The sequence below is a fragment of the Lactuca saligna genome, chromosome 9, assembly GCF_052625555.1.
Source record: "Lactuca saligna cultivar CGN05327 chromosome 9, ASM5262555v1, whole genome shotgun sequence".
In the NCBI taxonomy this organism is placed as follows: domain Eukaryota; kingdom Viridiplantae; phylum Streptophyta; class Magnoliopsida; order Asterales; family Asteraceae; genus Lactuca; species Lactuca saligna.
In genome coordinates this window covers 47,849,139-47,861,703 of record NC_136425.1, presented here as the reverse complement: position 1 = coordinate 47,861,703, position 12,565 = coordinate 47,849,139, and the positions used below count along the sequence as shown (strand labels likewise).

Here is a 12,565-nt window from a genome sequence, read left to right as displayed (position 1 = left end):
AGATTCTTCCTAACCATGTATTATCCATGTTACCACAAAATATCAAATTAACATCGAACTTTTTATTAGCGGTAATAATAATATTTTTTATAAACAATATATCAAGTTTAATGATATAATATATATCCAAGATAAAGTTTAATTATATCTTTTCGATAAAAATAAAATTTTGCAATTCTTCTAGGTTATATTCGCTCAAAAGATAATAGATCAAATAACATTTTTTAGTGTATATATGTATACTTTCTTTTTCGGTGTAATCAAAAAGTACATTTATCTATTCCTCTTGAAGATTATAACCAATTTTAAAGTTAAGTTTATTTAAAAAAAAAACATTTTAGGTTTAAAATAGAAATAATTACAAAATATAAGATCTTTTATGAAACAAAAATACCTAATTTACGTATTGGTAACCTGCTAGGATCTAAACTAACAAGAAAGAAATAAAAGTTAGGATTTTTTCGAAAAAGAAAATAATCTAAGTAGAAAAAAAAATCAATATATAAGGTCTTCCTATAAATTTTTACACTAACGGATTTTTGAAATGTGGTGCATCCCAATTCGCAAACAAGTTGGAATGATTGGCGTGAAATTTTTTGGATGATTGGATAGAAACCCGGGGCTGCCGTCCACTCATTCCGCCACTTCACCCAACCCCAAATCTTAATACAAACTTTTAATCCGTTAATTTCAACCGCCGAGGATCGACGGAGATATAGTAGACATGCTTGTTAGCAGCAGAGCAACTGTCGTCTCCGCCGCCGCACCTCAAAGATTTCTCTCTAATTTTAAGTACATTTCTTCAGTTTCGATCCCCTCTTCATTTGGTTTTCCATTGATCAACGACCACCGTGAGAAGAAGATCAACACCACAATCGGATGGAGTAATTACTCTTACAGGATGGATAAGAAGAAGAATCTAGCTTTCACCTGCGCCGCCTCCGTCGCTGCACAGCCTCTGGAAAATGCCGATGCCCTAATTGACTCCGTCGAGACTTTCATCTTCGATTGTGATGGTACCTTTTTATGTTTCTCTTGCTAAACTCGTCGAAGAGTTATGTAAATGAACGGTTTCGATCGATTTCAGTACTTGTATTAGTAGTTTTTGGCATACTCACTTGCTTGGTTAGTAACTTGTGACTCGTAAGAGTTATTAAATAACATTAAACTCGTTTCATGGAAGGATAAGTTTGCTTCATTCTGACCTAATTCAGGTATGCGCTGTGTTTAGTTGGAATAAGTTAGAGGATTTTGTAGGACAGTGATGAAATTTCCCTCCAGCTTTCTTTCGATTTATGTTCTATCTTCATAATTATGCACAAGAGGTTTATACACTTGCAACACTGAGTTGTGTGTCTTGAGTTTTGACATAGATAACACCAAATCCGATCTAAATAACCTGCTTATTGCAACTAGTAAACCATAATAACTACCAATACTAAAGTATAAAAATTATTACCTGTTTACCACCATTGTTGAGATCAGGATCAGGTAACCCACATTCATGGTAGCATCAAGCTGTATGCAATTGATAATGCATTTGAATATCAGAGCTTTAATCCCACACAACTATCACTATGTCATTTTTCTTCCCTTGATATTGGTTTCTTTTGGAACTTGTATGACACAGGAGTCATTTGGAAGGGGGATTCATTAATCGAGGGCGTTCCAGAAACCCTAGAGTTGCTCCGATCAAAGGTTTGTACAAATTATGTTCTTTAAGTTTAAGGTTTGTCCAAATATATTCCATTTTCTTTCTTTTCTTGTTTTCTAAGAGGCAAAATTGTTTTGTTTTGTTTTGTTAGGGAAAGAGACTAGTTTTTGTAACCAATAACTCAACAAAGTCCAGGAAACAATATGGCAAAAAGTTTGAGACACTTGGTCTTAATGTCAATGAGGTGAGGTGTAACATTGTGCTAATGGTTTTCCTATTTTCCATATTGGAAAGTTTCTAAAAATCAGGTGAAGGTTTCAGGAGGAAATTTTTGCATCTTCTTTTGCTGCTGCTGCATATCTACAATCAATTGATTTCCCAAAAGACAAGAAGGTATATATGTCTGTATGTCATAATTCATGACTACTTTCTTGAAATAATGAGTATTATCATATTCGAAAAGAACCAGGATTTTCTAATATATCAATTTAAAAATTCTCCAGATTTATGTGATTGGTGAAGAAGGGATATTGATAGAACTTGAGCTAGCAGGATTTTCATACCTCGGGGGTCCGGTATGTAAAATGACGAAACTACCCTTCTTTGGGTACTTGTTATTTTCAGCATCAAGTGAAGTTACATTTTTCTTTTTGCAGGAAGATGGTGGAAAAAAGATAGAGCTCAAGCCTGGGTATTTGATGGAACATGACAAAGATGTATGCTTTTATTATTTCTTTCTTGTAAATTATAAATTTAGTTAGATAATATTAAACTTCAGAATTTTTTTTTTTTAAATGTTGTTTTCTGAAATGTATAGGTTGGTGCTGTTGTGGTTGGGTTTGATCGCTACTTTAACTACTACAAAGTTCAGTAAGTTCTTTTTTTTAAAATAATTAATCTAATTATGGATTACTCTTTATTTCCAATTTTTTTTAAAAAAATAAAAAACTGTTTTGATTTGTAAGGTATGGGACACTGTGTGTTCGTGAAAATCCAGGGTGTCTTTTCCTTGCTACAAACCGTGATGCTGTAACTCATCTTACAGATGCACAAGAATGGGCAGGTTTAACTTTTTTTGTAATTTAACTAAAAAAATATTTAAATAATATTTAATATTAATAAATAGGATATAATATAAATGTGGTTTTAGGTGGTGGTTCTATGGTTGGGGCTCTTGTTGGATCTACTCAACGTGAGCCACTTACTGTTGGTAAACCTTCAACATTCATGATGGATTACTTGGCAAACAAGTAAGATGTTTTTTTTTTAAAAAAAAAACTTAATGTAAGGGTAAAATGGTCATTTAGTCTCTCATTCTTATGTGAAAAACAGATTTGGAATCACCAAGTCGCAGATATGTATGGTTGGTGATAGATTAGACACTGATATTCTTTTTGGGCAAAATGGTGGATGCAAAACTCTCCTTGTTCTCTCAGGTGATATATAATTTAATTACACATATTTTTGGTTATTATATTAATAAACTTTTTTTTTATTTGTATATACATTTTGATCCCTTTTTATATTTATAGGTGTAACAAGTCTATCGATGCTTCAAAACCCAAACAATTCCATCCAACCAGATTTTTATACCAACAAGATCTCGGATTTTCTGTCTCTTAAAGCTGCCACTGTGTAACCACTTTAAAGCTCATCTTTCATTGCTGCTTTCTTGTATATGTAGAAGAAACAAGAATTATAAGTTATAACACAATATCAACTTCATATCCTTTATCCAATTCATTTTTCAAGCGAATGAATTTTGTTGTGTTGGTTTAATAAGGAGTTAAACAACCTAATTTAGGTAGTTGTGATATAAGTGTTTTTTTTTTTTTTTTTTTACTTATCAAGGTGGAATGACTTAATGGGTTAAGAGTACAGACTTGGTTTAATGTAGTAAGAAACCAACTATTTACTCGTTTGCATTTCTATTTTTTTCCACTCACTCCTCAAAAGTTAAAATTGATGTATATTATGAAAATTGATTATTGGAGTTTAAGGATAAAATGATATAATTTAATCTCGTTACAACATTTTGTTTAGAGCGTCGGGTGTGGGCAACAAGATACAACACCAAGTTGTGCCACTTCACATGCCATATAAGCAAATGGTATTATAACACCAAGTAAGTAAATGGGCAACAAGATGCAACACCAAGTTGTAACACTTCACATGCTACATAAGCAAATGGTATTATAACACCAAGTAGGAAAATGGGCAACAAGATGCAACACCAACTTTTTGAGAATAAATGTTTTATTTTTTATTTATTTTTTCATTTTTTTTTTCATTGTTTTTTCTTTTTACGTTTTTTTATCACTAAATTGAATATATTTTTATAAAACATAAAATTTTAAAAACCAAAAAAAAAGGACATAATATTTAAAATCTAAAATTAAGATTACAATAAATAAAATATATAATTTTAAACCTAAAATCATAACTAAAATATCATTCAAATTACTCATAAAATCCTAATTAACCAAAATATTTCTTCCTAATTTGTTCCTTCATCGCTTGTTGCACCGCTAGATCAGTAGGCGTCAAACCCTCCTTGTTCGTTCAAAGAACTGACAACTGGTGTGTCATTAGTTCCCTCTCCTTTTGCCTCTGCTTCTCTCGTGCCTGACTTTCTAGGAACTCCAAATGATAACGTTTCAAGTCGTTTTTTTCTTTTATTAATAAATTATGCTCGTCGAATTTCACTCTCATTTCCGCCGCCTCTTTTGCTTTCGCTTCAACCTCCTCCGCATGCCTTGTAGTGCGCCTCGCTTTGTCGCGTCCTGGCAGTTGTCATGGTGGGGATATCTCATCGATATCATCTGAGATCTCATCGGTGTCGGCGTTTAGGTCGATGTAAGTCTGTGCGTTGGACGTTTCAATCGAGCTCGAATTGCGAGACCTTTTGGATTGAACCTCCGACAATATAGGCATTTTATTCCACTTTGGATCCGCTTGCAACAACTCCCATGATTTTTCAAACTCGAAAACATGTCCCATTTCGACCCGACATTGTTCTTTTGCAGATTTGAACAAATTGATGTCGTTGGTTCCGCTTTGCTGTTGCGCCTCAAGCCGATTGTAAATATTATTGAATTTGTTGCACCGCTTAGTTATTTGACACCATTTGTTGCTTAACATGACATTGTTGTGATACGGAGTTTTCTTCAAAATAGCGTGAAACTTGTCGTGCACCCCCCCCCCCCCCCACCAATAAGCTCTTTCTTCATTCCATTTCCGCGGAGTTCGTTTTGAAATAGTACACCAAGCCGCGGTCAAAGCATATTCTTCCTCCAGTGTCCATCATTGTGAAATGTTTGCATTTTCCATTTCAACCGCTATCGATAACCCTTTTATTTTTATTTTTCCTCTCCCTCTAATTACTACCTCCCACTTTCACTTCAACCGATGGTTGTGTTGTAGGTCGTGGTTGGTTGTTTGTTTGTAGCATCGAAGCAAAAGTAGGGAAAAGATTTTGTTGTAAATTTGGGTTTTTACCAAATATATTTTGTTGAATGTATGGTAAGTTGGAAAATTGTAGTGGTGGTGAAGCGGAATTGAAAGTTGCGTCTTTGTATGAGATTTGTGGTGATCCTTGAGATGATAAAATGTTAAAATAATTTTCATAACTCGTAAATCCGAGAGTCGATGTTGTGCTTGGTTGTTTGTTTGGGTTTAATGATAGAGGGGGTGTTTGGGTTTTGCTTCATTTTTTTTATTACAAGAATGTATAAAATATAGAGAGAATGAGAGAAAGATGTAAAAAATAGAAGTAAAATGAGTATTTATATAAAGTAAAAAGATAAAAATAATAATAATAATAATAAAATAAATAATAATAATAATAAATGTTGACGGTTGCAAACGGTCAAATACCAACGTATATATTTTCCCCATTTCAGTAAGTGGTAACGGGCTCGAGAAATATCATAACGAGCAGAAACGAGAAGGGAGGGGTGGGGTGTTCCCCCGTTATAACGTCGTTTTTGGCATCCAACTCAATCACCACGAGTGCGAGATGTGCCCACATCTAGCACTCTTATACATACATCATTACTCATTCCGTATCATTGACTAAATTTAAAAAAATATGAAAAATAACATAATAAAAGCTCTTTGATCCCAAATAATGGAATAAAGTAACGAAAATCATATTTGATTAGTTGTAAAGGTAAATTAAAATTTTATATAATTATAAATAATGGTGTATTAACTTTACATATCATGTAAATATTATTTAGTGTAAAAATAAAATTAAACAGAATAAAAGTGTATAGGTCCCAAATAAAGCTCTAACAAAAAGTAAGAGTTTTTTTTAAGAAAAAACTAATAACATTTCGTTTTTTAGATAAGGCCTATATTTTGTTACAAGTTAAATCAAAAGTTTCGTCAAACTTTTCATATTTTTGTTTATTTATCCGCTTTAATGCTTTATAGGCCAGCTATTAATTTTAATATTAAAAAAAATAAAAAATAAATAAATAAAGTGATCAAATATTCTATGATTATTTGCATAAAAAACCGAGTATTTTGAACCATTTTTTAGGAAAAGACCTAATATACTTTTATTAGATGAAAATCTGTAAAGTAGATAAAAACAAAAACTAAATATCGGTCAAACATTTGGTTTAGATTGTAAAAATTTAAAAAAAAAAAAAAAAAAAAAAAAAAAAAAAAAAAAAAAAGTCTTAATCTTATCCAAAAAAACATGTTAAAACATTAGGGTTTTCTTATTATTTTATAAAAATAAATGTCATTTAGTCGAAATTGAAAGTTTTGGAACTTTGGTATTGCAATATGCGTTACAGATTTTCATTTCATTTCATGATGAAATGATAAAACACGTTTGAACTAAAAAGATATAAATTAACAAAAAAAAAAGTTGCCCTTAATCAATAATTGTCCATTTTCATTCAATGAATAAGAGTGTCTTCCGCAAAAATAGCTGATAATAGATAACTTGTAGCTGAAAACATTTTGTTAAACATTACATAGATTTTGAACCCTTTGTTTAAATTAAGTGCTAGAAGGTCAAACCAAGGCTTTCTGTTTGGAAACTCTCAAACACTCTCAAAAAGCTCCGTGTCAAACAGATCCTAAAACAAACTAACTTTTTTCTTACATTCCCTCTCAAAAGCTCGTAATATTAACAATAACTTTTTCTCAAAAAAAAGCTTAATCAGATTCGTCAAATATAGTTATATGAAAGAAAGACATATAAATTTCTATATGAATACAACATTCAACTACAATTCCACTCTCTGAACTTGAACCAAATGTATACTTTTTGTCTAAAAACGTATATTAAAAATACATCCAGAACAGAACACTTTTTGAACAAGCAGATACCGTGGAAACTATATACATACAACATCAAATAACAAAAAGAAAAAAAAAAAAAAAAAAAAAAAAAACATCAAATTTAAAATTCTTTCTTCTTCATTTCTATCATTTTCTGTTCCCTTCCATTTTTATTGCAAATTCATCGACGTTGCTGACACATCTGGCAGACGGTTGCTGACTTGGCATTAGCAAAAGTACAATACTCGCACGACCAGTGTTGTCCGGAATCATCCGTGGCTCTTGAACCGCTTGATGACCTGGCAGCTCCTTTGCTTCTACTGCTTCTGCTCTTGCTGCTTCCAGCTCCCAATGTCCGCGCGCCACCTGTCCGGCTGCTTCCACCGTGCCCATCCACGTCAGACAGCCCGTTCTCCAAAGCCCTCACTAGATTCTCAAAATAATTCCTTGTCACACTGTTTAAAAAAAATCAGTCTCAGTCCAACGCACACCAAACACAGTATTACCTATCGAGTCATATTCTATCTTGTCATGTGAAATTACCTGGTTAGCCCTGCTAGTTTCATGCGGAACTCATTGAAGTCTTTTGAAGGGCTTTCAACATTGAGGTGAGTTTGTAGTTCCTTTTCAGCACATTGATGGAGTCTTTCCAATCCAGATTCTGCTTCACCTGAAACAATTATTAAAAAAAAAAAGTTTTATTTAGTAGAATGGCAGTTTGGTAAATTATGGAAAGGAAGGATGTGTAGAACCTTGCAAGTATTCAAAGAACTGCCTTTTGGCATGTTCGCGTTCAGGCAAATAATATCCATAAGCATATGTCCACTTTAGCACTCGTCTACATTCAACTATCTATAAAAATTCAAAAAACAATGTTTATAATCAGGATTATATTATTTTTTATAATAATAATAAAAAAAAACACATGTCACCAGTTAATAAAAAATAGGCACCTGTAGCCAGGCCTCTGTGATGAACTTTAGCTGTGATTCAGGCTGGCACTGCTTGTCACTCAGCTTCTCAAGCTACATAAAATAAATCAAAATTAATAAATATGCTTTGTATTTGTTACAGATTTAATAAAAAAAAATAATGATAAAGAATGTATTAATAAAATGGCTTACGTGTGTGCTTTGCATTTGCTGAAGATCTGCCAGGGCCTTTTGTCTAGACTGCAGAGCGGAAAACAAAAATTATCATGTTAAAAGTCAAAGATTTTTTTTTTTTATATAAAAAGAAACAACAATATAAAAATAATGATGTCAGCTTACGGATTGGTTTGTAGCCCATCTTTCATAATAATGAGTGTATCTTTCTAAAGAGTTTTTAGCCATCTCTCTTCGTTTCTCTGTGTCATCATACTGCAGACAACAAAATACATAATATTTATTATTTAATAATTCCAAATGTATTTTTTTTTTTATCAAATGATATAAATCTTAATTTATCTTACCACTCCCTCTTGTTTTGCTGCCTCATAACGGTTGCACGCATAAAAACCACCTGTTCTTTCACCATGATCAGACCATGCACCAAGACAAAGCCTGAAAAATAAGACATTTCACAACAATTTTATATCAAAAAAGAATCCATAATTACGAAAAGTACATTGGAAAATAAATAAATAAATAATAAACTTACCAGCAGAATTCAAATTTGCAAGGTGGAGTACATGTAATATGCATACATCCTTGGTTCTTTTCAATTGGTCGCTTGCATTTGGGACATGGTTTTGAATTAGCTAATATCCTGAAAAATTAACCAAGTCAGATCACAAAAGTACAGGGGTAAATAAGTAAATATAACTAAATACCAATTCATGTTTTCAGATTCTGCACTGTTCTTCATTATCCACTTTGACACAGTGTCACAGTCCACCGGTCTGTGAGCCTCCTCAGTACACTGTTAATATCAATCAAAAGTAATGAATATTTATTTTGTTTTTGCATTTAAAAAATTAAAATAATGAAGCTTACATTCCAGCAAAAGCTATATGAGCAACCACAGGTAACATCAAATGTTCCACCACCAACAATGAAGTCCACAGCATAGTCACAACCAGGGGCAGGACACCATTTTGTCTAAAATCAATAGAAAAAAATAAAAAGGATAATATATATCAGTGAATAAAGGGAATAATATGTGATAATTTTTAATTATAATAAGTTATATTACCTTTCTATTGTCTTCCACAAAGGATCTAAGAAAGTAACGTTGATATTTCTCTGCATCATCATGTGAGACCATGGAAACAATCATGTCTTGACCAACAGCTGCACCACAAGATGGATCAGGACACCTCAGAGTCAAGCATCCAGGTCCATCATTGATGGAAGTGCTTATATATCCTGCATACATTAAAAAAAAAAAGAGAACAATATAAAACTAGCAACAAATTTGTAATTGTTAAGATATATGTGTATATACGTATATATATGTGTGTAGAGAACAAAAATCAGCAATTTAAGATTAGCTACTTAGTTTTCTAGTCCTAAGTCCTTACTCCTTATCACTTTAGGCTTCTCTAATGTATATTTTATTTAAACAATTGGTCCATATCAATAAAAGTAAGAAAGCATTCAGCTTCATCAAAACTAAAATATGCATATAAATATAAGTGGTGAATGGTACATATATGTGCTTAAGAACAAACCTTTCCAACAAGTTACACAAAAAGGATGACCACAAGCAGCAGAACTCATACTATCACAAGGATAAACTTCAAAGCAAATCCCACATGTCAACTGCCAAAAACAAATGAAGTGTTAGAAGTGGTAAAGTAAAACACAGGAAATCATGGCCCTCAAATTGTTGGTATTTACCTCTTTGACATTGGGAAGTGCACGTGGTTCCTCTAGCAATCCAACAACTCTGCGAACCTTTTCTTCATCAGCAAACCATTCATCATTCACTTTGCTGACGCTCCTGTAGGTAGATAACATTGAAATCTATTTATCAGAATATATATGAAGTTTATATGAGAAGAGGAAGGATAGAAACCATTGATTACCAGTTATAATGGCGGAGTAATATGGCAGCTGCAACATGAGAAATGGAAAGTATTGAAGATATCTTCATGATATCATCCTCTTGACGTAGATGAATATCAGCTTCATTTAAAATGGTGTAGTTTTGCTGAAAAAAAAGGCCAGAAACACTTATACTAATGCTTAATATGAAACAGATGTAGAAATGACTGTATTTCCTAGATCATTTAGGACATTATCAGGGGGAAGAAATGTCCCTAATTTATAACGAGTTATTACATGAAACTGAAAAGAAAACCAGCTAGAAAGCTGCATCATGGATGCTGAGTTTCTTAAAACTTTCTGTTACTTCTTAAGTTGTTTTTGATAGCACGCCACCATTGATGAATTCTGGAATAACATCAGCACGATTGGACACGACAAAAAGCTCCTAAAATCTGCTAGTCTTATGATCATCTCACTAATTTATAAGATAAAAACGAGCATCATATATTGTAAAAATCTCAATCTAAATTCGCAGCACTAGATCATCTCAAGGGGTCTATTTCCTTCTCATTACGTTTAACACCGGAAAGTATAGATCACAATACCAAATCAATCAATCAACCAGCTGTTTTGTCACGTAATCCACCGTACCTGGCTACGACGAGAAAGGAGATCATCAGAATCATCGGAATCATTGTCGATGAACTCGTAGTCGGCTGCATCGCCATCATCGGAGTCCATCGCAGTCTCCCCACTGTAGAAGTCATCATCAAGAGACTCGGCATCGTTCGCGTCGTGCATATCATCTTCCGAATCCATCTCAAATATGAATTAACGTTTATTCTTCAACACAATAGCGTGCCCTAATCGGTACTCCAAGATAAATAAATTAAAAAACCCAATTCAATCAGAGCAATCCCTAAAATTGAAATAATAAAAAGCCGAATTCAATCAGAACAGAACAATCACACACGGTCTCTCCCTCTCTCCGATTTCTCCAACTGTGCTTTGCTTAAAGCTTGATTGGCCGGAGATTCCGATGATTGAGAGAGAGGGGAAAGAACATATAGCTTTTCAAGCTTTTTAATGGTGGATGGAATGGAGGAAAGAGGTGTATTCTGCATACATACATTTCTACCATAAAGTAGTAGATGGACTTCACCGTCTCGGATGACGGGCTAAAAGACTTATACGGGTTGGGTCGGGTTTTTACTTTATATACGTATTTTTGTTAAATATCTATATTAATAACTTGTGTTATATATATATATATATATATATATATATATATATATATATATATATATATATATATAGAGAGAGAGAGAGAGAGAGAGAGAAAGAGTTTTGTTGTATATATTTAATTGATTAAATATGATAAGACTCATATTAATATATCATGAGAGTCAAAAAATCAATAAAAATCACAGACAAAAAATAGATAGACAATTTAAGGGTTCATCTGGATGGATTGGTTTAATTTGATATGATAAGTGAATCTAAATTGATTTAAGTTTAGGTAAGATCCGTATTTATAATTTGGATTTTAAGAGGCAAGATAGTTTTAAAATATATAACTTGAATATTAACCAAGAAACTAAAAAAATTGTTTAATTATACATTAAAATTTATAAATAACTATTAAAAAAAATATATAGTATAGTTGGATATATATATATATATATATATATATATATATATATATATATATATATATATATATATATATATATAGAGAGAGAGAGAGAGAGAGAGAGAAAGAGTTTTGTTGTATATATTTAATTGATTAAATATGATAAGACTCATATTAATATATCATGAGAGTCAAAAAATCAATAAAAATCACAGACAAAAAATGGATAGACAATTTAAGGGTTCATCTGGATGGATTGGTTTAATTTGATATGATAAGTGAATCTAAATTGATTTAAGTTTTCAAACGTTGATCAAAATAATTTGTACAAAGTTCATATTTGATCCAGTCCAACTACATTACACTTAGGTAAGATCCATATTTATAATTTGGATTTTAAGAGGCAAGATAGTTTTAAAATATATAACTTGAATATTAACCAAGAAACTAAAAAAATTGTTTAATTATACATTAAAATTTATAAATAACTATTAAAAAAAATATATAGTATAGTTGGATATTTCGTAGACAAAAACTTTTAATAACAATATATATATATATATATATATATATATATATATATATATATATATATATATATATATATATATATATATATATATATTAACATAATATATTGGATGAAACTTTTTAATATATTAGAAAAATAATATAGTAAATTTATAAATGATTAAAAATATATATTAAAGATAATAATATAACTAAATGTATAATTGCCGATTGATTTTTTTGGATTATCCGGTTCTTATTTTTATAAAACAAAATCAATCATAAATTCAAAATAATAACTCACTTTTACAAAATTTGATGCAAATAAACCAAATAGTCAAATTCAAATTTTCTTGATACCTTTTAAATATGATTTCCAATTTAAATATGATTTCCAATTTGGAAGATTAATCTTTTTCATTAATCCGCTACTAGTGTATCAGCTATTGTCTTGATTTGAGCTTACTTACTTTTTTTTTTATCTAAATAATAATA

At 31.4% G+C, this 12,565-nt stretch overlaps 2 protein-coding genes across 2 annotated transcripts; one reads left to right on the top strand and one right to left on the bottom strand.

The window, feature by feature from the left end:
* The first annotated feature begins 534 nt into the window (after nt 1-534).
* LOC145015038 (phosphoglycolate phosphatase 1A, chloroplastic-like) lies at nt 535-3,410 on the top strand. Its single transcript, XM_078973492.1, has 11 exons — nt 535-1,016; nt 1,631-1,698; nt 1,806-1,898; nt 1,976-2,047; nt 2,158-2,229; nt 2,311-2,370; nt 2,472-2,524; nt 2,620-2,717; nt 2,805-2,904; nt 2,987-3,090; nt 3,187-3,410. The coding sequence occupies exons 1-11, from the start codon at nt 725-727 to the stop codon at nt 3,291-3,293; spliced, it is 1,119 nt and encodes a 372-aa protein (XP_078829618.1). The 5' UTR covers nt 535-724; the 3' UTR covers nt 3,294-3,410.
* A 3,511-nt stretch (nt 3,411-6,921) lies between these two features.
* Nucleotides 6,922-11,070, bottom strand: ARI8 (IBR domain-containing protein). The gene is made up of 15 exons (XM_078973541.1): nt 10,579-11,070; nt 9,966-10,090; nt 9,778-9,880; nt 9,609-9,699; nt 9,131-9,303; nt 8,932-9,036; nt 8,769-8,857; nt 8,597-8,704; nt 8,409-8,499; nt 8,227-8,316; nt 8,080-8,127; nt 7,909-7,980; nt 7,708-7,807; nt 7,499-7,625; nt 6,922-7,410 (listed from the first exon to the last, which is right to left on the bottom strand). The coding sequence occupies exons 1-15, from the start codon at nt 10,744-10,746 to the stop codon at nt 7,137-7,139; spliced, it is 1,764 nt and encodes a 587-aa protein (XP_078829667.1). The 5' UTR covers nt 10,747-11,070; the 3' UTR covers nt 6,922-7,136.
* Nucleotides 11,071-12,565: the final 1,495 nt, after the last annotated feature.

Bases quoted from the DNA above. Each gene is read 5' to 3' on its own strand.
- LOC145015038 (XM_078973492.1), top strand. From the start codon at position 725: ATGCTTGTTAGCAGCAGAGCAACTGTCGTCTCCGCCGCCGCACCTCAA. The intron at 2,525-2,619 runs GTAAGTTCTTTT...TTGATTTGTAAG, and splicing joins TTTAACTACTACAAAGTTCA to GTATGGGACACTGTGTGTTC. The intron at 2,905-2,986 runs GTAAGATGTTTT...TGTGAAAAACAG, and splicing joins ATGGATTACTTGGCAAACAA to ATTTGGAATCACCAAGTCGC.
- ARI8 (XM_078973541.1), bottom strand. From the start codon at position 10,746: ATGGATTCGGAAGATGATATGCACGACGCGAACGATGCCGAGTCTCTT. The intron at 9,700-9,777 runs GTAAATACCAAC...TGTTTTTGGCAG, and splicing joins CACTTCCCAATGTCAAAGAG to TTGACATGTGGGATTTGCTT. The intron at 8,500-8,596 runs GTAAGTTTATTA...CTTATTTTTCAG, and splicing joins TGCAAATTTGAATTCTGCTG to GCTTTGTCTTGGTGCATGGT.